The sequence below is a fragment of the Megalobrama amblycephala genome, linkage group LG14, assembly GCF_018812025.1.
Source record: "Megalobrama amblycephala isolate DHTTF-2021 linkage group LG14, ASM1881202v1, whole genome shotgun sequence".
NCBI lineage: Eukaryota > Metazoa > Chordata > Actinopteri > Cypriniformes > Xenocyprididae > Megalobrama > Megalobrama amblycephala.
Genome location: NC_063057.1, coordinates 15,245,065 through 15,271,503, shown reverse-complemented (window position 1 = coordinate 15,271,503; position 26,439 = coordinate 15,245,065). Strand labels below are relative to the sequence as shown.

Sequence of the window (26,439 nt, the reverse complement as noted above, 5' to 3'; positions counted from 1 at the left end):
TAAAGATTAATATTGTACTATTAAAGTGTAATAACAAAAAATTCTTCTCAAGTAAATGTTTGATGTTTAGCAAATTTTTACTGGAAAACATGACAAAATACTGATTAGGAATTTTTTTTTTTTTTTTTTTTTGCATTATAATGCATATTGCCATTTTTTATATGAATTAAGATTAGTCTATTGATGAACATGACTTGCCATTCTTTTGAGAATATTTGCAGAGATTACAATACAGAAAGAATGGCAAAATCTGATCTCATACACACACACCTACAGACACTGTACGCTTTATTAGATGGAGTCTTGCGTATTCATCCACACACGCTGGGGGTCAGTTGGGCCAAACAGAATTGAACATTCACCGTACCTCAAACATGAAAGAGAACAAAAGAAAATCAAAGTCCTACATCACGACCATGAGCTTCAGCTTTCTCTACAGAGGGACTAAGTCATAAATATGGCAAGGAGCTTTTCTCTTCTCTTCTTTACTGAAAGCAGAGGGAAAGCGAGGGGGTTCTTTTGATAGGGAATCAGGCTGGTACCGTTTGATTCCCCAGTTCAAAGCGGCCAAGGCCTTTACAATGGGGGACGAGGGGGGTGGCGGTGATGCCGGCTGCGACGTGTTCTTCCCTCTTAGCCTCAGCCTCCCGCGTTCCCTTCTTTCTTCCTCTTTTCTCTCTCTATTCTCTCCGCTCCCTGAAAGGCAGACGTGTGGAGCGGCGGTCATAAATCCAAGCTGACCGCCGCCTCTCTGACGGGTGAACAGTGAGTGAGCCTCAGCTACAATGCGTATCTCTTAGATGCCCTCCATGCACTAATTTACCGTCCAGTCAGGAAAAAGAACCGGGGCCACTGACATCTGACTCAAACTGAGAGTTCATGAAAGAGAGCAAACAAATCAGAATTTGCAGAGAGATTTCTTCGTCTTTTCTCTCTTTTTTGTCAAAGGAATGATAAAGTGACTATATGTGCCATAACATGTTTACTTATTCATGGGGCCAGACAGATAAATATATCACTGATATGATGGTGAATCTGGGGTTCAGTGGGAAATAAAATGCAACAGAAGGACAGAAAATTATATCTTGGGGGGGTGACCTTTCTGTGTGTGTGGTTGGTTGGTATACAACACTGTAGACTAGACTAGGGTAGTCTAGTATTTTTGTAAAACTGCCCAGCTTTCTGTCACCCCCCATGCTATGGTCCAGCACTCATGGGCCGACCCTACGGCGACCTCTTAGTCCCATTTCAAGAATGTAACTGTCCTTGACAATGGGTGGGACCCCCAGGCCTCACTGAGATCCCCCTACCACACACATACTGCCTCGCCCTGACACTCTCCATTCCATTTGGTCAGCAAGAGAAAAGAGAGAGGGAAAGTAAAAAAAGTTGAGACACATATAGCACATATGGATCTGACACCAACTAAAGTGACCCTGCCGCTAAACATTCTCACTCAACCATTTAAATATACACACACAACCTGATATTTACGATCAGGCAAATACACAATTTTATAACACCTTCCACCAGTGTCAGAAATGTTCTTCAATTTCTGCTAAAAATGTTTGAAATAATTGTCTACTTTCAAATTTTGACTTGAAAAGCACCAGTAGAATAATTGGAATGAAGATGAAAGTACACTCAAGAAAAATGACATCTAATTTCTGATTGGTTAGCAAGGAGTGTCCCACAAAGGCTTGAGGTCATATGGAGTGTAACGATCAAAGCTAAAATACAATACTTTTATTCAGCAATTATGCATTAAATTGATCAAAATTGACAACTGATATTTAAAGACATAAATATATTCAGGCTTGTTGGCCATAAGAGACTTTTTTTTTTTTTCAAAAACATAAAAAAAAAAAAAAAAACCCACTTAAAAGGATAGTTCACCCAAAAATGAAAATTGTCAACACTTACTCACCCTCAAGTTGTTCCAAACCCACATGAGTTTCTTTGTTCAGTTGAACACAAAAGAAGATATTTTAAAGAATGTTGGTAATCAAACAGTTGACAGTAGCCACTGACTTCTATAGTAGCAAAAAAAAACAAAAAAAAAAACTGTGGAAATCAATGGTTACTGTCAACTGTCTGTTTACCAACATTCTTTAAAATATCTTCTTTTGTGTTCAACAGAAGAAACTCATACAGGTTTGGAACAACATGAGGGCGAGTAAATGATGACAGCATTTTCATTTTTGGGTGAACTATACCTTTAACAACACCAAACTTTTGGAGGGTAGGCATGGAGCATTTTAGCACACACGGGGCATTTCTGACCCTGCCTTCATCCAACCTATAGGCTGGTGTACACAAAATCCATGCGTACTCCCTTACAGACACATAGACCATCTCAAGAAGCACTTGGCTAAAGATGACGGCAAGCTTGACAGCACCAATATGCTTTGAAGTGTTGAGTCAAGTCCCTCTATTGTGTGTGTGAGTGGTGAGCTGAGGCCAGCCTACAATAGCTGTGTGTGTGTGTGTGTGTGTGTGCGTGTGTGTGCGAATATGGAGGCTTTGTTTAAAAAGGCCTTGTTTGTATATATATGTGTGTATATATATATATATATATATATATATATATATATATACACTACCAGTCCAAAGTTTGGAAACATTACTATTTTTAATGTTTTTGAACATTAGTCTCCTATGCTCATTAAAGCTGCATTTATTTCATAATAAATACAGAAAAAACAATAATATTGTGACGTATTATTACAATTTAAAATTAGGGTTTTCTATTTTAATATACTTTAAAATATAATTTATTTCTGTGATGCAAAGTTGAATTTTCAGCATCATTACTCCAGTCTTCAGTGTCACATGATCCTTCAGAAATCATTGTATTTTTCTAAAAATTACCAAAATAAATTCTAAAAATTACCAAAAGCTCTCAAGCTGAAACGTGTTGGTAATTTTTAGAATTTATTAAAGCTCCCCTAACCACAAGTGTTGCTGAATTCCATTTTTTGCCCTTTTTACATTGTCTGTCCATTAGAACCTGAGATTAGAATATGAAACAACCTAAAGTTGCGTGTGCACAAGTGACTTGTAACGTTTAAAAGTGCCAAGTTATTAAAAGGCAATCGTTGTCTCTTCAGGGTGTTAAAAGACTGTTAGCATAATGTGTGTATCTGTTTACACGTTTACCACAGAAGCTATGGGCCAAAAGTCATTCCGAGGAATTGAGACAGTGCTTCAGGGGAGGGTGCGATGCTGGTAGTTGTTTCGTTCTTGGAGGTCCTTGCTGACAAAATACATTCAGCCTGGGGCAATAATAAAACTGTAAGCTGGTATGACAGCTGAGGAAATAGGTTAAAACGTCCATTGCGATAAAATGCAAATTCCTGAAAAGAGTGCATAGAGTACATAAATGTTTACACAGTATATTGCGTTTGTATTTACACATAATTGGGCCATTTCAGGTCAGTGTATAATGGAGGGGACCCCTGACTCCCAGTCCAACAGGTCCCAGTCTGATATCTTTGCTGAGCTGGATGATCTGGCCCCTTGCTCAAGTTCCTGTGTGTCCCCAGACCACCCAGCCGGGAGTCAAACTGACCGATCCTCACCTACCACAGGTAAAATTGTCAAAACCATGGACACAATCCAAACAGATGCTTTTTATATTGTCATTATACTATGCAAACAAAAGTGATTAAATATGGCCGGGAAGATTCACTTTGTATTAAGTTTATTGCTTTTTGTTTTGTTTTTAAAAAATCCAATTTATTTCTGTGATGCAAAGCTGAATTTTCAGCAGCTATTATTTCAGTCTTCAGTGTCACATGATCCTTCAGAAATCAATATGTTTGTGGAAACCATAATACATGTTTCTTTGAATAATAGAAAGTTAAAAAGAACAGCATTATAATTGTCTTTTGCTTTTTACAAACAGAAGTTGCTCGATATCTAGTGTTGTTCCAAGTAATCAGTTTATCATCTATGCTAATTGTGAAAGAGGGGGATGGCACAGACAATCATGTTTGCTTTAAAGCTTGCATACTGGTTCGACATATTCATTTACTCTCTGTTTCAACAGAAATGGCCACTGGTAAATAAGTCAGGCATGGAAAGTTCAAATATTGTAAGGTCCAAGAGATTCAAATTTGCCGCTGTGTAAACTTACCAGTGTACTAACCGGCCTCGGCATTGTCTCATTACGTTGCCCTGCAAATCTGTTTGTTGTTGTCAAAAACCTAATCCTTCAATTGGACACAGTTCCTGTGTTCACAGAAACATTACCCAAGTGAATTTTTCCCTCAGGATTTCCTCCCGACTCTTGACAAGGTGTTAAGCGTTTTCGGCATGACCTGACCCTCTAACCTTTCTAGCTCCCTCTGGACGACTAACGTGTTTGTAATGCACAATGTCCAGCTGCATAGACACCAGCCACTGTAATGCATGTCATTACGTTCAAATGCATATGGACTAATTGCCAGTAGTTTTTTTCCTCTTTTGAAATGTTTTGTTTTGGGTGCTTCAGGAAAACTGGATAGCTCAGGGATTTAATAAAGATGATATAAAGAAAGTTTCTATCTGGGTGGCGGTGTTAGACCAGGTTTCAAAACTAGGCTTTGATGTCTTAAAAGGTTAGTGAGTCTTTTCTACAGTAAAGATGAGAAGGTGTTATTTGTGAACCAACACACAGGCTGACCTATAGTAATAGAAAAATCTCATTAAGATGTCACTGATATCTCAGTTTTTTCTCCTAGGCTCCAATGAGATGAATAATTTAGTTTAATACTCTTATTTCTTTGATTTTTATCCTTTGAAAAAGGAATAATCTCACATTTGTCACCTAAAACCAGCATATTTGTTTTGTCAGATGTTGGTGTACTTCTATGGTTAAACAGGTTCAATAGAAAGATCATCTGATTGGTTTTTGCATGTTTCTTCTCTAAAGGAGTTGTAGGAGAAACATCTAAGACAAAAACTGATACTAAAATTAGACATACATAACTGAGAGCACCTGAGATAAGTACTTTTTTCATCTGGGAAAATTACACATTATCCCTCAATCAGTTTGTTTTTCATCACATTTTTACATTTCTCCATCTTTTGTCTGTGTTTTCAAATGGCGGCGTAACTCCAAAAGGCACTGGCTAATGTAAACTGTGATCATGCCTATAAAAAAAAATAACAACGTGTGAGGTGCTGAGATTCAGCGCTCAGAGTGAGAGAGTGAATTCTCTGAATTGCCACACCTCAGTAGTGTGGGTTGAAGATTTGCATATGTGGCCCATAGTGATCCCATTTCCACAGGGTGTGACCGCAATGCAGGACCCTTATGAGGTATGATGAAAGTGTGATCCTTAACCCGCAAAAAAAAAAAAAAAAAAAAAAAAAGAAAGAAAGAAAGAAAAAAGAAAGGCATGTACATAGATTTCAGACATGGGCATGGTTCACACAGGTGTGTCTTTTTGAAATTCATATGGAAGACTCTTGAAGCCCTGAATATTATATTATATTACAAACCCGATTCCAAAAAAGTTGGGACACTGTACAAATTTGAATAAAAACAGAATGCAATGATGTGGAAGTTTCAAATTTCAATATTTTATTCAGAATACAACATAGATGACATATCAAATGTTTAAACTGAGAAAATGTATCATTTTAAGGGAAAAATAAGTTAATTTTAAATTTCATGGCATCAACACATCTCAAAAAAGTTGGGACAAGGCCATGTTTACCACTGTGTGGCATCCCCTGTTCTTTTTATAACAGTCTGCAAACATCTGGGGACTGAGGAGACAAGTTGCTCAAGTTTAGGAATAGGAATGTTGTCCCATTCTTGTCTAATACAGGCTTCTAGTTGCTCAACTGTCTCAGGTCTTCTTTGTCGCATCTTCCTCTTTATGATGCGCCAAATGTTTTCTATGGGTGAAAGATCTGGACTGCAGGCTGGCCATTTCAGTACCCGGATCCTTCTTCTACGCAGCCATGATGTTGTAATTGATGCAGTATGTGGTCTGGCATTGTCTTGTTGGAAAATGCAAGGTCTTCCCTGAAAGAGACGACATCTGGATGGGAGCATATGTTGTTCCTGAACTTGGATATACCTTTCAGCATTGATGGTGCCTTTCCAGATGTGTAAGCTGCTCATGCCACACTCACTCATGCAACCCCATACCATCAGAGATGCAGGCTTCTGAACTAGGCGCTGATAACAACTTGGGTTGTCCTTGTCCTCTTTAGTCTGGATGACATGGCGTCCCAGTTTTCCAAAAAGAACTTCAAATTTTGATTCGTCTGACCACAGAACAGTTTTCCACTTTGCCACAGTCCATTTTAAATGAGCCTTGGCCCAGAGAAAACACCTGCACTTCTGGATCATGTTTAAATATGGCTTCTTTTTTGACCTATAGAGTTTTAGCCGGCAACGGCGAATGGCACGGTGGATTGTGTTCACCAACAATGTTTTCTGGAAGTATTCCTGAGCCCATGTTGTGATTTCCATTACAGTAGCATTCCTGTATGTGATGCAGTGCCGTCTAAGGGCCCGAAGATCCTCTGCCCATCTTGACTTCTGAGAGACACTGCCACTCTGAGAGGCTCTTTTTATACCCAATCATGTTGCCAATTGACCTAATAAGTTGCAAATTGGTCCTCCAGCTGTTCCTTATATGTACATTTAACTTTTCCGGCCTTTTATTGCTACCTGTCACAACTTTTTTGGAATATGTAGGTCTCATGAAATCCAAAATGAGCCAATATTTGGCATGACATTTCAAAATGTCTCACTTTCAATATTTGATATGTTATCTATATTCTATTGTGAATAAAATTTTAAAGTTTATGAGATTTGTAAATTATTGCATTCCTTTTTTATTCACAATTTGTACAGTGTCCCAAGTTTTTTGGAATCGGGTTTGTATATTATATTATATTATATTATATTATATTATATTATATTATATTATATTATATTATATTATATGATATTATATTATATTATCTTTTAGAGTTATTATTTTATAGAAAAACAAGTTTTCTTCAAAAAGCAGTCACATGGAACAGCCTAAAGGGAATTTTTTTTTAAATGTGATAACAAAATGTGATCTTCATAAACTTTGGATTCATATGCATGTATCATTTTGGATACATGCATATGAATAATAAAAAAATACATTATTAAATGTATTTGAAATATATATTATATACATAAATTATATAAACATTAGATATATTTTATATTAGAATATTAATTATGATATTATTTTGCTCAACCAGAGCCCACAAAAAACTCAATAATTCAATTTTCATTAAAAACAAGTCAACAAAAGTGCTTTTATTTCACATTCACATCAAATTAGCTATGGCTGATATGCTTTTTTTTCTATTTTTTCACAGATCTGAGCCCTGGACTTGCGGCACTGACTGTGGGATGTGATTCGGGTGATCTGGGATCTTTGTCCCGTGTGCAGCTTTTGCTATTGGACCGAAAAGGATCCGAAAGCCCTGGTTCCATCCCAAGCCCCAAATGGTGTAGCACTCCAGACGGGGAGGAGTATGAACCTGGCCTTAGAGTCTGGAGCTCGGGCATTTCCCAATATTATCAGTCCACAGGTACAATACATATCATATAGCAAGCTGCCAAGCACCTGTCCAGTGTAGCGGTAGATGTGTGCGTCCGTTTATGTGTGGGTGTGTGCACGTATAAGCTTGCCTGTCTATGCGCGTATTTGCGCGTAAAAAGGCAGACGCATTGGGCCCTGCTATCTCTCCCCGTCACCTCACATCAGATTGTGATGTTTACATTCACGAGCAACAGCGCCTTGATTGCCTTTAAATAACTCTGAAAAATAACAGTTAGGAGGGGGGGGAAAAATCCCAAGAGGAACGGTTGATTTGAGTTGGGGAAATTTGGCAATTGCGCTGTGTAAAAGAGAGGGCGTCGGGGAATAACGTTACGGGTGTGCCGATTGTTGGCCGTCCTTGAGAGTAATGTTTTAAGTATTTGTCTGTGTGTGCATGTGTGTGTGTGACCCCATTGCTGTTACCTTTGAACCAAAGCCGGCATGCCTCTCATCTGTTCCAGGGCGCGCGGCTACAAGTCCTTAACTGAAGCCATAAACATGTAGCGGTTTGTTGCTCCTCCAAAAAACGCTTTATGGAGTTATGAAAAAGTCATATTAATCAAGATAAAAAACGGGTCAAGTTTATCATTAACCTAAAACCTCAGTTCATCCACACGTCTGGTCACAACGGCCCCCGTATCAGGACTTGATCCTGCGATGCGACTATTGTGCATTGTTCAGACGCAATCCACAGATAAAGGCACTACAAAGGAAGCCCACGTGCGCCGGATCAGATCTGGGTGCAATCTTGATGGGATGTGTTTTGAAATAGTGTTAATGTGTTTCTAAAGTCTGGCACAAACATGCACGGCTGCGCGTGGAGGCCAGGCTCCTCGCTAGGTGTGTCTGCACCTGGCATGCTCCAAGTAGACAGGTGCTGCTGCAGGTTTGTTAGGCACCATTTCTATCAGTATTTGCAGAGAGATTATGGACCTTCAGTCATGTCAGATACAAGGCATTAATCACTCACTATCGTCCCTCTTAATGTATTTCTTTTGCACTTTTATATATATTGTCTGCCCTTGTTTTCAAGCATGCATGTGTCTATTTGCAGTCCTAGACAACCGCAAACCATTAAGTGGCAGAAACAGTGGCCAAGATTCTTTGGCAACTTTCAAGGAACGCAAAAAGTGCCCTGGGGTGAGTACCTTGCTCATAAAACCATTTCAACACACACAGAGAGGAATCTGCAAGCGACTTTATGGCTGTCATTTCTATATGGAGGCGCCTGGGGGATTTCTGCTTGCTGCTGGGCAGCAGGTGTGGGGCTAATCAGTCAATACGGACGAGAAAAAGGTGCAGCCACAAGGAAGTTGGGCTCCTCTGACTTGCCACGCTGATAAGGGGGCTGAATTTTAGGGCATGGATGTGCCACAGTGGGGCCAGAGGGCAAGGTTTAGGAGGTAAACAGTGTCAGCAAGGGGTACGAGGACACAAAACACTGGATGCAGGTGCAAAGTGATGGAGGCATTAATCTTTCTTTTATGAAGGAAGGAGGAAGGCAAGGGGAGGGGTATAGTGGCCGAAACATGAATGTGTTGTAAGCTGCTGTCAATTAAGTTCTGGTACAATAGATTTTCCCCAGGACTGATTACTGTTGGCACAAGGGAGGCCATTGCTTCTTTGCAGCACAGCAGGGCCCACATTTAGCATGACCATGGCCGCAAACACACATTCACATTTGGTGGTTATACACTTCTGTCCTGCTTGTGTTGACCTGTTTGTGTGTTCATTTTGGTGCTTTTAGCTCATCAGTGTGGAGAGTGGATCAAGGACATCATCCTCTTGTTCTGTCAGCTCAAGAGTGTCTGAGAGCAGCTCTAAGAACCAAAAGAAACCCACCTGTGAGGACCAAGGTGTACAATCACTCACACCACCATTTGATTACAGTCGAGAAATGACATAGATGGAAATTATATCAATGCTCACACTGTCTCCAAACTCTTTCACTGCTGATATATATATATTATTATTATTTATTTTTTTTTTTGCTTTAATGGATATTCCAGGTTCAGTAGCCTACATTAAGCTCAGTTCATAGCATTCGTGGCATAATATTGATAACCACAAAAAAACAAAAAACAAAAGTGAGGACACCCCTAAGTGAAAATGTCCAAATTTGGCCCAATTAGCCATTTTCTCTCCCCGGTGTCATGTGACTCCTTAGTATTACAAGGTCTCAGGTGTGAATGGGGAGCAGGTGTGTTAAATTTTGTGGTATTGCTCTCACTCTCCCTGCATCTCAATCAGCTCCCTAGCTCCCTAGGTCGTGAATCAGTATATCATGTAAATGAATGTGGCCGATTCCCTGATCAGTGCCCTGACTACTGAACTAGGGAGCTGATTGAGATGCACACTGGTCACTGGAAGTTCAACATGGCACCTCATGGCAAAGAACTCTCTGAGGATCCGAAAAAAAGAATTGTTGCTCTACATAAAGATGGTGTAGGCTATAAGAAGATTGCCAAAACCCTGAATCTGAGCTGCAGCACGGTGGCCAAGACCATACAGCGATTTAACAGGACAGGTTCCACTCAGAACAGGCCTCGCCATGGTCGACCAAAGAAGTTGAGTGCACATGCTCAGTGTCATATCCAGAGGTTGTGTTTGGGAAATAGATGTATGAGTGCTGCCAGCATTGCTGCAGAGGTTGAAGAGGTGGGGGGTCAGCCTGTCAGTGCTCAGACCATACGCCGCACAATGCATCAAATTGGTCTGCATGGCTGTCATCCCAGAAGGACGCCTCTTCTAAAGATAATGCACAAGAAAGCCTGCAAACAGTTTGCTGAAGACAAGCAGACTAAGGAACCATGTCCTGTGGTCTGATGAGACCAAGATAAACTTATTTGGTTCAGATGGTGTCAAGTGTGTGTGGCAGCAACCAGATGAGAAGTACAAAGACAAGTGTGTCTTGCCTACAGTCAAGCATGGTGATGGCAGTGTCATGGTCTGGGGCTGCATGAGTGATGCCGGCAATGGCGAGCTACAGTTCATTGAGGGAACCATGAATGCCAACATGTACTGTGACATACTGAAGCAGAGCATGATCCCCTCCCTTCGGAGACTGGGCCACAGGGTAGTATTCCAATATGATTTATGACTTGCTAAAGAAGCTGAGGGTAAAGGTGATGGACTGGCCAAGCATGTCTCCAGACCTAAACCCTATTGAGCATCTGTGGGGCATCCTCAAACGGAGGGTGGAGGAGTGCAAGGTCTCTAACATTCTAACATGGAAGAGGACTCCAGTGGCAACCTGTGAAGCTCTGGTGAACTCCATGCCCAAGAAGGTTAAGGCAGTGCTGGACAATAATGGTGGCCACACAAAATATTGACACTTTGGGCCCAATTTGGACATTTTCACTTAGGGGTGTACTCACTTTTGTGGCCAGCGGTTTAGACATTAATGGCTGTGTGTTGAATTATTTTGAGAGGACAGCAAATTTACACTGTTATACAAGCTGTACACTCACTACTTTCACTACATTGTAGCAAAGTGTCATTTCTTCAGTGTTGTCACATAAAAAGATATAATAAAATATTTACAAAAATGTGAGGGGTGTACTCACTTCTGTGAGATACTGACTTGCCCCTTAAAAAAAAAAAAAAAAACTTCAGTGATGCACTTACTGAGGAAGTGAATGGGTGCAATCCAGAAATATCAAAATACTCACTGTTTCAAATGTATAGTCACAAGACCTGAACAATTCTTACTTATTATTTTCTGTGTGAAGTTATATCCAATTTTACAACTTCACAACCTAACATCATAAACCCTAAACACCTGTAAAAATGATTACTGTAACAGTTTTACAGACCAAATAATACACAGATTTTAACAGAAGAATTCAAGTATCTAAAGGTTTGGGGTTGGTAAGATTTTTTTTATGATTTTGAAAAAAGTCTTTATATTAAGCATTTATTTGGTCAAAAATACAGCAAAAACAGTAATTTTGTGGAATTTCTTATCATTAAAATAGTTAAAATAACTGTTTTCTTTTTAAATATTTTTAAAAATGTAATTTTGTCCTGTTATGGCAAAGCTAAATTTTCAGCATCATTACTCCAGTCTTCCGTGTCACACGATTCTTCAGAAATCATTATAATATGCTGATTTTTTGACCACATTTTGTATTGTTACTATTTTTGTGGAAAGGATTCTTTAATGATTCGAAAATTTAAAAGAACAGCATTTTTTTTTTTTTTTTTTGTAACAGTGGAAAGGTCTTTACTGTTATCCTTGCTGAATAAAAGTATTAATGTATATATTTAAAAAATCTTACTGACCACAAATTTTTGAAAGTTTAAGTGATTATATAAATTGCCTCACTGTAACCTTTTTTAAGAGTACGAGATAGTGAAAATAATATTTTTGTAGTATCAACATTATCCTCCAACTGATGTTATTGAGATCAACTTGTATTGAATCCAAAATATTCCTTTAAACATTAACCAAAAAATGAAACCGTTTTGACCATAAATAAATATGCAGAATACACATCCTTTGATGTGATCCTAACAGCTTTCAGACACGGACCAGTAATTTCCAGTATGTGTGTGGTATAACACACCTTTCATAATGTCCACCTAAAGAATAAATACCTGCAAGTGCTGAGAGTGTAGACTGAAGTGGCTGGTTACATAAACTTGTCTTACAAGTGAGTCATCATCATTTTTCTTTTTCTTTTTGAAGACTAGTAATAACTTTTTGTTGTGACAGTTACATAAAAAAGTAGATTTGAATTCAAAAGTAAGACTGATTATCCCTTGACTAACTGCTAGTTGGTCAGACAAATTCTTAAGACACAGTCTTAACATAGTGGCTACTGTATGTTTATGCAACTGGCCTAAGGTGCCACTTCATGGAGCTCTCATTGCTGCCAGGCCAGTGTTTGGTATCCTTGTGCCTCTGGTACAGTTAAGCCACATAATCCCTCTGAGAGGCAGCTGCCTGATGCCAAGCCTGTCTTCCCTGTGTGGCCATCTTATGTACATAAATGAAATTAGTGCCCAGAGAGAAAATTAAGAGTCTGCTTCTATAATGTAGCCTACTCTCATCCTATATCTCATGATGTAATCTTAACCAGAATGGAAATATCCAACACAAGCCCATTCAGCTGTGGCACTGCAGTGAAGTTGAGCTGTATTGCATCTGTCATAGCTTTGAAGAATAACATTAATGACCAACATCCGTCATTGTGTTGAGGAAGTAATGTTCCATGTTACTCAATCAGTCGCCCACCTCCATTAGCGGCTCAGACTGGCATATATGCAAGGCACAATGTTGCCCCCAAAACAACCCTGTTCTAAAGCTCAAGGGCATTTACAATAATTTCTTTAGTCTTTTCGTTTAGTTCAGTTAAAACATTCCAAAAATGTATTTTTTACTCATCCCCATGTAATTTCAAACCTTTTACTTCTGTGAAACACAAAAAGAGAAATTTAGCCGAATGTTAACGCTGCTCTTTTCCATACAATGAAAGTAGATGGTGACCAGGCATCAAGCAAAACGTCACCGCAACCCAGCACTGAGAGTTTTTTTTTTTTTTTTTTTTTTTTTTTTTTTTAAGTCGGTGAATGTTTGTGGTTCTTAATCTGTAAAATTTTTTCCTGTTTCACCCCAAGGTTGCGAGTTGCAAGATGATGTCCCGCTCTATTTGTCGCCACTCTCTCCCAGTGCTTTGCGGACAGGTGAGTGGTATTTTACTATAACACCAATGGGATAGTGACTAAAAAATCCCATTTTGTTATTCTTCATTTTACAAGCTAAGTCATAGTCCCAACACTTAAAGACTCGGTTAGTCATTCGAGACTTACCATAACAAAATGAATAAGGGACCTTAGGTTCAGTTATTTCAACAAGATGGCAAATAAAAGTAATTCACCTCAAAAGAGATGTTAAGGCCCTTTCACACTGAGTGTGACACAATAAAGCGAAGCGAATCACAGACGATCAGTGTTTTCCCAACCAACACAAAACAATTGATCACCTCCGGCTAATTCGTGCCTAATTCATGCCCATAAAATATAATCGCAGCTGGTTAACTGGTGCATTAGAACTACAGTTAGCATCAACCACAATTTATGAGATTATTACTGTTTGCTCAAAACCTACTTTAAACCACATTCGAGTGCTTTTAATAACTTCGAGTGCGATCTAAAGTGGATGTTTCTGTAGAAACATTTCTCTTAGTTGTTTATGTATGTAATTTAGAATGAGGAAGTGTACAGGACGTCGTCATCCGGAAGGGCAGGAGTTATGATCATGTAATATGATTGACAGATCAAGACCGAATGTGCGCTCTCTGACTCATAACACATGTGCACCCGGAAGAAAACAGACACACAGCGCTCTGTATGCTGTTTCAGTGCTTAGTGTAAAATTAATATAATATTCTGTGTAAAGAAATATGAAGTAAATGTGAGAATAAATCAGTTCTCAGACACCAATAATAACAAGCTCGGTGTGAACAGATAGGGATATATTGTTTTGATTCAAGAGCATCATCAATTCGTACATTAATGTTGCTTAATCACGCTCAGTGTGAGTCCCTTTACTCATGTAACCTAGGAGATGGTGGGAGTGTCTGAGCACAACGACCCTCCTCAAAGTCCAAAGACATGGTCACTCCTGGGGAGAGGGTCAGTGTGGGGTCAATGCGAGGTCATCCCAGGGCCAGTAGGTATTGAAGAAGCTTCAATGTGTCTAAAACAGTGGACATGAGATTAAGGCTTCCCGCTGAGAAGACCATTTGGATTATCACTGATTGGGACTCAAAAATAAGAAAAAATCTCAATTTTATAGAGGAAAGTCGGAGAAAGGAATGAAAGCACACTACTCACCATCAAAACCACTGATGTTAAAGGGATAGTTCAGCAAAAAAAAATAATTCTTTCATCATTTACTCACCCTCATGTAATTCCAAACCTGTATGACTTTCTTTGTTCATATAATAGAGGTCAGTGGGGTCCAATGCTGGTTCGGACCCCAATTACTTTCGTTATATGGACACATATACAGTTCCTCAAAAAAAAAAAATTGTGTTCCATATAAGAAAGAAAGTCATACAGGTTTGGAAAAACATGAGGGTGAGTAAATGATTGAAATTATAAACATTTTGCTGAAAAATCTGTTGTACACAATCTGCTACAAGCCTTCTAAAAACGTCCCTCTTCAGGTTGTAGTACACGTGTTTTTTTGCTGTAAAATCTTTACGGATTTATATAAAGTAAATGTAAGAATATATTTTTAGTAACATTTCAAGATGAACACTTACTGGACTGAAGCAACTTAGGTTTACTTGATTATCCGTACATATTTTTTTTAGAAAAATCATGTTAAAATATGTGTGTCAAATATGAGGCTTCTGAGGAACGTTAATTTATTGCATTATATGTTCTGCCCTCCACAATAAAAGCTAAAATTTCAACTTTTTAGACATATAAATATCAGCAACTGTACTAAAGTGCATATTTCTGCTCAGTTTGGGCCTCTGAATAAAATTGAGGTGTTTTTTCCTCCTTGAGTATGAGCTCCATATTCTCCTATTATCACACTATATGAGCCGTAGTAGCCTGGTGTATTAAATATAATGTAAATATTTTTTTATTTTAGATTTTGACTAAAGGTTCAATTAACAGTTCCATAAAAAAAATAAAAAAAATCAATATTTCAGACTATTATTTAATATGTCAGGCTTTACAGGGTTAAAGCCATCAATTATGACATAATCTGCTTATTTGTGTGTGGTTTTGTGTCCGATTTAAATGTGTTTACCTTTTTTTCTTATAAAAATAATACGATGTGTCATGGTTCTGCAAGACACCATTAATTATTTATCAGCTCGAAGAAACAATTCATTTTCAAATCATGATTCGCATCCACTAATAAAGGTGTTTTTCGGTCACTTTTCAAGATGACACATGACACGGTCCCGATTCCCACCAGTTTCGGCTCCCTGACCACTCCTTTGTCCTCCTGACTCATAATGTATTCATAGGTGTCCTAATCCCTTTTTGTGACGGAATGGCTACTATTGCTTTTCTCCTGGTCACTCGGGTGACCCCTGAAAGTGTTTATTATAGTCTTTAGCATTCAGCTGAAACTGAAGATGTCACAGAGGGACATGAATGTGCCATCATCCCGGACAAAAACAAGGGCCTAAGCCAGACTGACCCAGGCGGATTGTTCTGGAAGACACCAGGCACCGGCGAACAGATTAAGGGCGTGAATGAAAGAGATGGGGAAGGAGAGATTAGCCGTGTTCGTAGCAGGATCGTTTCACCCTAAAACAGGACCACACACTGACACAGTCACTTTGCCACCATTGTCTTTCTCTCACTGTCACCGAGGGCTCGGAAGCCATTGTTTGCCAAATCCTCAATCGTTTGGACAGCGCTGAAATCCGGATACCGACTCTTTGATTGGCACTTGTCAGCGCTGCTAGAATGGAATGACGTGTTGGGAAACTGAAGATCCAGAAAGGACAATCAGCACCATGAATAATAATCAAGGAGGGATTTTCCCTTATTCCTCCACCCCTCCCTCTATTTTGCCAAAAGATGGAGGAGAATGGCTCTGGGTGGTACTGCTGAAAGCCTCTCGCCGTCCGATTGTGTTGTTGACGCTCATCCCTTTCTCAAACACACAAAGAAAGAGATACACGGTCGACCTTCTTGCTTCTTTCTGGTGCGCTGGATGCTCGGATTTCCACATGGGAGGGTGGGCAGGGTGTGTGTTAACCAAGGCGGACCAGGGGAGGTTTGTGTTTTGTCTTCTATGGCCTTGTGAGCACCAGGGGAGGGCTAGATGTAGGATTTGACTCTGCCACTCTCAGCCAAATCCAGCTATCTGTCTCTTTCAGGCCGGCCAGTTGGTATGGTAACCTGGCGTGTGTGGGTTTAAGATGGTTTCTAAGCAGGTCAGTGCCTTGTTTCCAGCTTTGACCGTTCAGTAATCACTGTTCTGCATTGGAGGATTAGGCAGTGTAAGAAAAGGAGGTTTTACAGGGAGAGATAGGCCGCGCTGAATGGAATTAGTTGGGTTTCGCAAATTACCCTGTGAAACTTGATTTCACACAACGGTCAGGGTCTAGAGATGTTTAATCCACTAAAAAATACACCTAGCTTTTAGAAACATACAGTTCTCATTCTGAATCAATGTATTGATTTCGTAGATCATTCTGTGCAGTCTTTTTGAATCAAAGTTTTTAAAGCATTTAAATCGGTATAAATAAAATGGGCCAAAAAAGTCACTAATATAATTAATTAACCATTCAAATGTGTTTTCAGTATGTTATTTTAGACCAGTAATCAATAAAATGTGCTTTCCCAGTGGGAAGTAGAACCTGACATTCTCTGATCTCACGTGTGAAGACTTGTTAGCATTTTTTCTTTTTCTAAAATAAAAACAACAAAAGCCTCCCATGATTAGCTGATATTAAAATTTGCATGAACAGAAAACTTTCCAACATCAAGTTCAGGCGGCAGCAGTCTCCTTGCTTAGATTACAAGGACCAACAGTCTGTGGATCATAAACTATGAATCATAAACTATGTAAACCCGTTTGGCCTTGCAATATTTATGCAAAGGTGCCTTGTTGTCAGTATTCTCACGTTGCACAGAGCTGATCACAGATCCATTATGGCCCATTTTTAGAGCTGAGCAAGTGCTTAACTGTCCATTTTCATGTCTCATTTGCTCGTTTTGAAAAACCATAAAATATGGCTGGTGTTTTCACACCATTACATGCTGAGCATGATGTATTGGTATCTGTCAAGGTGAGCGATCCATAGCAGCATTAGCCTATATGATCAGGATTAGAAAATAGAAGCGGAGACACCTGCTCTTATCAGCACATTGAATTGTGTTCAGTCCCGATAAACGATCGTAGTATATGTCTAATCACAGTATACAAAACCATTAAAATAAATAAATTCTGTAACCAGACATGAGACATTTGTGCAACTAATATTATTAATTGTTTTGAGAAAACAAATATTTTGCACAAAAGTAAACAAAAAAATGTTTAATTGTTAAAAAAAATATTGGAATATTAAATAAATTATTTAATAATACTTTTTGATATTGTAGTTATTAATATTATTGTAATGTAATAGTGTCATGTTTTTAATCAAATACAAATATTAATCTCTGCAGAGATTTTATTATTTAAACTTGCAGCCAATTTCTGAATCTCAACCAACTATTAAAGACATTTACTATTGTACATTTACTAGCCCATCATGTAATTGCATGTGTAGAAACATGAGGTTGAAATGATAAAAAAGCAGACAGACAGAACAAGACGTGTCATTGTGGGACAATAATTAACAAACTGACCCCTGGAATTCATGTGCAGTTGTGTTAATGAGAATGAGAGCTGATTTTCCTGTTCTCCTCTCTCTCACACTGTTGCACAAAGCCACATCACAGTCCAGTGTTTTAGATTTAAATGCTGAATCCAGAAACCCCCACAGGTTCAGTGCTAATCGATCTCACTCTTTGTGTCTCTAAACGCAGGAAGTGCTTTGTGAGGACTTCTCAATGAGTTCTAATGAAAGCTGCTAATTTGGGACCGCTGGTAAATTAATGGACCTCCAGGTCTCTCAAGAGAGCATTTTGCTTTTAAATGGTGTCTTTGAGGAAGGACAGAAAATGTGATTATGAAGTGTAAAGCAGGAAGGAAACAGAATAAGTACATTTTGTATGGAAGAGTTAAGAGGAACATTTGAGAATTCTGCCACAGAAAACCCATTAGTATCCGATTCACAGAAAAAGCCAAGAATACGTATAAAAAAAGAAAGAAAGCATTGTTTGTGGTCTCACATAATGATAAATTAAACAGATACAGATCTTATTCTATTGACTACTGTATATGATTTAAAATGCACAAAATTAATTATAGATTAGAAACAGCAGCATTTAGAAGAAAACAGAGAATATTAAAGGTCAGCGCAGCAAAACATATTTATGGGTGGTCCCCATCTTTCCTGGGCCATAAAGCAGGAGTTTTCAAACTAGGGTCCGGGACCCCCAGGGGGCAGCGGGAGAGTGCTAGGGGGATCTGTAAATAACTATTAAAAAAGAAATTTAAAAGAAATCAAACATTCAATGAATTTTCCATTATTACTATTGCTTTCTGCTTTCTAAAGATGAATCACTATTATTATTATTTGATCTTGCAGCCATTATTTTTAAAAGTGAGATATACAAACAATTCTTCATATATTTTTGTTTCAAAATTTGCAAAAAAACATTTAAATGTATCATATTTTATTATTATATAATTCAATTATTTATATTATTATATTATATAAAAACATTATTATTAATTTATATTAAGTCACTAATTACAAATCAGCTGCATTATTTAATAATCTAATTTGCATGTTATATGCTTTGATGTCTGCTAAATTAAAGAAAGCCCAACAAACGAGGGGACCATACTGGTCCTGCAATGCCCAGAGAGCAGTGACCATGCTGAAAAACACAGGAACAGGTCCGACAGACTCCGAGAGAAGAGGAAGAGGAAGAAGGAGATCAAGAGGAGGAAGAATAAAGCCCTGGAGATTTACTCCAAACTCCAGGATGGAAAAGACCTGGCAGAGCCCACTCATCAGAGCCCTTGCTCTAAGTTTGAGGACTGTAAGTACACAAATCCATATTTTATTATAATAAGGTGAATGTACTAAGCCATTATTTCTAAGTCGCTTATTTACCAATCTGCCAGTGTGAACTGGCAATTTAAACTGTTGATTGATAAGGTCCTTTCAGTAGGCCACAACAAAAACGCTCACACCATTCAAACAGAGAACCCCACTGCTGTAATTTGACACTGTGTACACACTCCAGTCGGTCCACCACCTCTTGTTTAGTTTTGAGCTCGGAGCTTTGCACTTGATTTTTTAATTAGCTGTGCTTTCGAGTGCCGTTCTGCCGATCTACGCCGATGGTCCCAATTTGCCGGCCCTTTTCATGATTGGATATGCAGTTTGGAGTGCTGAGGAGAGAGAGGGTGTGTACTGAAGGTCAAGGTGAAGGGGCGGAGCCCCAGCGGGGCCATGGAAGGTCACAGGGCTTCTGTGAATGCAGGGGCATTGTGTGAATAGGCCTGATTGGACAGGTCCCTTCAGCTCCTAATCAAGCACAAGAGGAGGAAGCATGCAGCTGTCGCTCACATCAGAGACGAGTGTTACTCTTTGTGTGTATGTGGATGAAAGTGAGAGGAGTTTGAAAGGGAGAAAGTAAAGAGAAAGAACGTTGTTTGAATTTTTTAATGCCCCAATGTGCTGAAAATTTGAATCTGTTTTAGAATGACTTACATTTGTCCCTGTTTTAAGTTCCCTCATACTTCTCTACCGATTATTTCTATGGATTCCCTCGGAACAAGACGGCATTCACCATAAATTGTGTGTATGAATATTTGTGAGGCCTCTCAGACACGTGTGAGTGTGGCTCCTCATTAGGGACTCAAAAGCCCTAATTGGACATAATTTGTACCCACTCTCTCCATACTGACCAGAAAATCAATGCACAAATGACAAGTGTCCCAAAATAGGTCTGGCCTTCCCTGTTCTTTCAGTTTTTCCCTTCTTTCTTCTCTGTCTTTGTGCTTTCCCTTTCTGTGGCCCCTACCTGCAGCAGGTATTCAGTGTTTGTCTGTATATATAGCACTGGTTTCTGAATGTGCATGGCTGCATTCAGAATGGAATACTAGCACACTACATTCTGGATAGTACAGTACTTTATATACTGTGCATTGCTTACTAATTTTATACATTGTTTTCATCTGGCCTCATGTTTAAATCAGTGAGTGGCTTCTAGCTTAATAAAAAAGGTGAATTAGTCTGTTTCACAATGTGAAATTGAGAAAAAAATAGATATTGTGGCCTTGAATTAAGAATATGTTTCCTCAATGTATTAATTTGTGGCCATGTTTTATTAATTTGCTCCCTCATTTTAGTGAAATAGTGGCCATGTTGTACCAATTGGATTCTCTTGTTTTAGTTAAAATTGTGATCACAGTGTATTCATTTTTTCCCTTATTTTATCATTTAAAAATCTGGCATATCCAGCCATTCCTATGGGAATCCGTGCTATGGGGAGTTTCATGAGAAGGTGATAAAGTTCCCATCCAAATCATTTTTATGTGAGTTCTCCACAATGACCAACAAATAGGTGCTTGGGTTGAAACTGACTTCTGTGTGAGTTGTGCTTTCTAATTCGCTAACAGACAATGGACCTTTTTTTGACCAAGACATTTTACTTTTATGACAGTATCTTTAACTTTCAAAAATAATGTGTCAAGAATGAGATATTTGTGGCCAGTATTACTTAAACTACATGTATTCCTTTCATCACACTGGAAATAAAGGGTAAATTCAAGTAAATTGCGTTGTGAGTATGAACTTATAGACATGGACAAATGTGTAGTAGGATTCCAAGTATTTGACGCAGAAAATGTTTATAGTGCATATATATATATATATACACTGCAGAAATAATATTAATAGTGTGATATTTTTGAACATAGCCCTTATTTATAAATCCAAATATATGCATACTTCCCTACTATATAGTTTACCAAAGTTGTGTCTGAATGTGCAGTATTCATTAAATACTGTAGGCAAAAAATACCTGGGTGACCTACTATTTACGCTTAGTTCCTGAAGTGCAATGGGATGTCCCATGAGGTTACAGGAAAGGAGTCATAACATTTGTAAATATTAGAGAAGAGCGAAATGGCTAATGTTTTCGGTAACAAGACAATGCCAACATGGCATGTGTATTATGTGTGAACTGTATTCATACTACATTTACACTTTATAAATGTTCTTTATTAATATGCAGTACATACTCTAACAGTATGCGATTCTGGATGCAGAAAGTTTGCATACTGCACAGTACAGTACAGTAGTACACACTGCATTCTGTAAAAATAGTATGAGTAGTATGCTATTCCAAACATAGCCCTTATCTCTGTTTCTTCTGGTCACTTGGCGAAAGTGGAGATCTCTGATAAATGTTAGCATTGACGGGGAACACCTGGTAGACCTGAAACTGCCCCACCCTACTTGTTTGCTAGTCTGCTAGCAGTTAGCGTTCAGACTATGTAGGAGGCTGACTATGTGGCTCATTTGTTTTCTCATTGATGAATGGCTTCTTCAAAAGCTCAGCATCCTGAAAGACCAGAAAGTGTGCGTGTATATGTGTGTGTGTAGTACAGTGCCTTTATGTAAGTGCTATTTGCGCAGTGTTAAAGGATGGAATAGCTGTGTGTGTTTACCATTAGCTCAGAGTGACTAGGCAAACAAACAGTCCTGCTATTGACAAGCACGAAGCATGGAATATGCTCGCTGTTTTCAAAGCTCACAGCGAGAGGGAGAGAAGTGAATCTGTCAAAGACTCTATTATGCCGTGTCCAAACAGAGTGGGCTTTTCCACAATGCCCTTAATAAAGGGACAATGTCAAGGAGAACGGTGGCAATAATAGCAGATGATTTGGCCATTGTGAGGTTATCGCTGTAGATAAGTTATAACAGATGATTTGCCCTTTGTGGAGTTATCAGTGGAGATCAGGGTGTAGTGGTTTGTGAGGGATTGTGGTCTGTGTGTATGTGTGTTTGAGAGTACATGGCATGCAGCCAGCAGGAGGAGTGTGGTGCCTGCGTGTGTCTTTGTTTGTTTTCCCCCCCTCCTTTTAATGGGCAATGAAGGGGCGGAGCCACGTGTCCAGCGGCCAACAACAAAGCTTGCTTCGAGAGGTTTGCCAAAATTTGCCCCCTGCACTTGTTCAAAGGGACCAAAGTACAGTGCCAAATTTTTAAAAATCAAAGAGCACAGCAGAGAGTTGGACGGCCCGCGCAAGTTATTTGTCAGTTGGGTCAGCACCACAGCGGCCAGCACGTGGCATACAGAGTGCATAAAAAGTGTGTGTGGTGTAGGACGTGGTACAGACCAGCTATAATGGTCACAAAACTTAGTTTGGTAACACTTTAGTATAGGGAACACATATAAACTATTAACTACGACTTTTCCCTCAATAAACTCCTAATTTACTGCTTATTAATAGTTAGTGAGGTAGTTGTTAAGTTTAGGTATTGGGAAGGATTAAAAATGTAGAATAAGGTCAAGCAGATTAAGGCATTAATATGTGCTTAATAGATACTAATAAATAGCCAATATTAGAGTAATATGCATTGTAATAAGCAACTAGTTAAAAGACCCTAAAATAAAGTGTTACCATACACATATCAAACATACTTTCGTTCAACTTGGGCCAAAGATTTTTGTGGATGTATTATGCCAGCTCCCTTCAAGTTTACACAGGTATTACACATGTTTTCGTAACATCTCACAACCAAAAAGTGTCCAAACACACCCACATACACACACACACCCACCCACACACACACACACACACAAACACACACACACACACGCATACACACAGGTTTGCTTTGCTATCAAAGTGCGGACATTCCATAGGCATAATGGGTTTTATAATGTACATTCTATCCCCCTACACTACCCCTACCCCTAAACCCACCCATCACAGAAAACATTCTGCATTTTTACATTTTTAATAAAACATTATGTTAAAAGTTTCGTTTTTTAAAGCTATTTTAAATATGAGGACTCATGAAATGTCCTCATATTTCATGTTTACGTTGTAATACCAGTGTAATAACCATGTCATTATACAAATGTGTGTCCTCATAAATCACAAAAATGCATGCACACACGCAAACACACACACACACACACACATGTACACGCACACGCACACACACACATATATATGCATATTATCATTTGAATAAATCTAACAATTTATTTTTTTAAATGATTTGCTTGAAAGATTGGTTTGTGGTATATTTCTTTTAAATACTGTAAATGCCATTATACTGTATGTTGATATTTTTAACCAATGCAATCAAATTCATACTTTTTGAAGTGTGTCTCATATTTTTAAGATCAGACACCAAAGTTTAATGAAACAAGAAATTATTTACTGAATTTTTCAGTTTTTACACCTAGAAATGTGAAATTCTACAAAAGACAAAAAACAAGCCTCTGGTTGATACTTGGAAACCATTAAGTGTAAAAGATGTAGCAAAACATTGTTTTTTTTTTTCAACTATATATGTTCCAGAGGTTGAACTAACAGAATTTTTTTTTTCTTTTTTTGCTATGAAAAAAAATTGTTGTATCCTTGTTATAGACCAACATTAGATTATGAAGATCCATCATAAAAAAAACCTAATTATTACTTTAATTAAAGTCAAAAACCCTTTCAGTATTTATTAAAATAAATGTAAAATAAAATTATTTACCAATTTTTCCACAAAAAAAAAAAAAAAAAAAAAAAAAAATACTGTCAGTTTTGGAATAATTTCCATCCAGTTAAAGTATTATCAAAAGGAAACTGTGAGATGAAATGGGGGAAAAATTAAGATAAATATCACTTGTGCATAGAATACTTTTATTATGTAAATGTAAATGTACATTTAAGTGTGAAAATATTATTTAATTATAAAAAATGCAATGAAATTAGCCTTAGCAAGCCAAAAGAGCCTGCCATTTTTTCCACAAAAAAAAAAAAAAATAATAATAATAATAATATTGCACCAGAATGCTGTTTAACACAATATATACACAATATATGGTGGAAATGACACTGTTGAAATGTTCACAAAGTAAAATGTCAAATCCTGCATGCATGTCCACTGTAAGAGAAAAATAAACTAGTGAATGTGAAATGTGCATTAAGAAAGTTTATTTTCCAAAAATCCAAAATGGCTGAAAGTGCCTATAGTAGAAGAAACAGTTTTTCTTGGTTTTGACCGTTATTGCACTCATACGCTTTTGATAGCTACTGTCATTATTTGACATTTACTGTATGTAGAACAACCCCAATCTGAGAAAAGAGGTCATAGTCTGCAGACTCAGTTTGACCTTGTTAGTAAACTATGTAAGGGAGTCTTTCAGAATGATGATGAACATAAACAAAGCTACAGGATTAAATATGGAACACAAACAAACATGGGTACAAAACGGCCCCCATAAAGCACAATGAGTCTCTGTGTATGGACGATGTTATTTTTGAGCGGGAATGCATGTATGTTTGTATGTGTGTCAGAATGTAGCATCATCGGCCTTCATGACAAACATATTTAAACTGAAAGGCAAAAGAAAGAAAAGTTAAACATTTGGGCCTATACGTTCTAAGACAGTAAGAAATAACAGTATTCTGAATAGCAAAAATGACCATCCATTATTCACTGGCTACAGACGTGAAAGGACGTGCAATCGGTGCATTGCAGTGAAACAGCTGTGAAGTTCTGTCCTGAAGAGTGAGTGTTAAATGGGATGTGACTGCAGTTTTCTATGGCGTCTTCAGCCTTTTGCATAGAATGATACCGGCTTGAGGCCGTCAGCCCTCATAGAGGAGTGACTCTGTCAAAAAAAAAGAGAGCAACAAAGCACAAACGTGCAAATGTGGTTGACGCGGTGCATGTCGCCCGGCTCTTGTCACCCCGTCACACTTCCCTTTTTCTCTGGCTTCCATTTGCTACTGAATTGCCGTCACTCCCATTACAGATTATGAGAGAAGTTCTGTTCTTGCAATCTCACTTTCTGTCTCTCTCTCTCCACCTCTTTTTTTTAAGACTTCTTCTCTTGATTAACATTTTCTGCTAGGCTTCACACCAAAGGGCCCAACCTGTGTGCAGCAAAGCCCACAGTGGAAAAAAAAGCCATCAGCCGCTGAAGCAGAATCAGATAAGGCTATCAGGCGGGAGGCGTTAGCCCAGGAGCTTTGTGCCCCCTCCATCCCCCTTCCCGCACGTTTGCCTGTGCTTCCTCCCTCAATCTCTCACTCCACTGCACCTTTTGTTCCCTTGATTCCACGGCATAGAGCCCCCCCAAAACACACGCATACACACACACACACCATGAGCCACAAATCCCTGAGTGGACCGGTGGCCTGAGGTGGGACGCAGCACTCTGGTGGGGTCTAAGAGACATCTATAGTGGAGTTTAACAGAGGACTATAGTGAAGTTCAAAGGCCTCAGGAGGAGGTAAAAAAAGGAATTTGATGCAGCTACAGACAGTCAGAAAGAGGTGTGGGCATAAATAGATATGAATACACACTTAATATTTTACTAAGTGAGAAAAATGTAAACTGATATGCCTACAAAAACACCACAAAGTGTGATTTTTACTGTAATCTACTTTAAACAAAAAAATCAGCAAAAATAGTTTTTCCTAATCTGTTTAAGAAAAAATCCTTAAATAATATTTTAGATAATCCACTAGATACATTTTAAATAAAAATGAATACTTTCTTTAATACTTTTTTTTTTCTTGTTTTAAGCATAAATCTAACAAAAAAATTGTGAGGTTTATACTAAAAAAGAAAAAAATGCTAAGTGGATGGATGGATGGATGGATAGATAGACTATATTAAAATTTATTTTCCTTGCCTCATTGGAATTTCTTTTTCTCATTTTAAGCATAAATCTGACAAAAAAATGTGAGGTTTATACTAAAAAAGAAAAAAATACAAAGTGGATGGATGGATGGATGGCTGGATGAATGGATGATAGATAGATAGACTATTTTAAAATGTATTTTCCTTGCCTCATTGGAATTTTTTTTTTTCTCATTTTAAGCATAAATCTAACAAAAAAATTGTGAGGTTTATACTGGAAAAGAAAAAATACAAAGTGGATGGATGGATGGATGGATGGATGGATGGATGGATGATAGATAGATAGACTATTTTAAAATGTATTTTCCTTGCCTCATTGGAATTTTTTTTTTCTCATTTTAAGCATAAATCTA

The 26,439-nt window shown here is 38.2% G+C and overlaps 2 protein-coding genes across 3 annotated transcripts in view; one reads left to right on the top strand and one right to left on the bottom strand.

The window, feature by feature from the left end:
- recql (RecQ helicase-like) overlaps nt 1-26,439 on the bottom strand; it is an 86,659-nt gene that overhangs the window by 46,178 nt on the left and 14,042 nt on the right. The window lies entirely within an intron of this gene.
- LOC125245049 overlaps nt 1-26,439 on the top strand; it is a 59,922-nt gene that overhangs the window by 22,671 nt on the left and 10,812 nt on the right. Inside the window, exons 6-11 of one of the 2 annotated variants that reach the window (XM_048155479.1) lie at nt 3,435-3,590; nt 7,366-7,581; nt 8,647-8,732; nt 9,340-9,436; nt 13,215-13,280; nt 19,011-19,235. In XM_048155479.1, the coding sequence (XP_048011436.1) occupies nt 3,435-3,590; nt 7,366-7,581; nt 8,647-8,732; nt 9,340-9,436; nt 13,215-13,280; nt 19,011-19,235 (846 nt within the window). Of the gene's footprint in view, nt 1-3,434; nt 3,591-7,365; nt 7,582-8,646; nt 8,733-9,339; nt 9,449-13,214; nt 13,281-19,010; nt 19,236-26,439 lie in introns of both variants that reach the window. The other variant, XM_048155478.1, reaches the window with a different exon arrangement.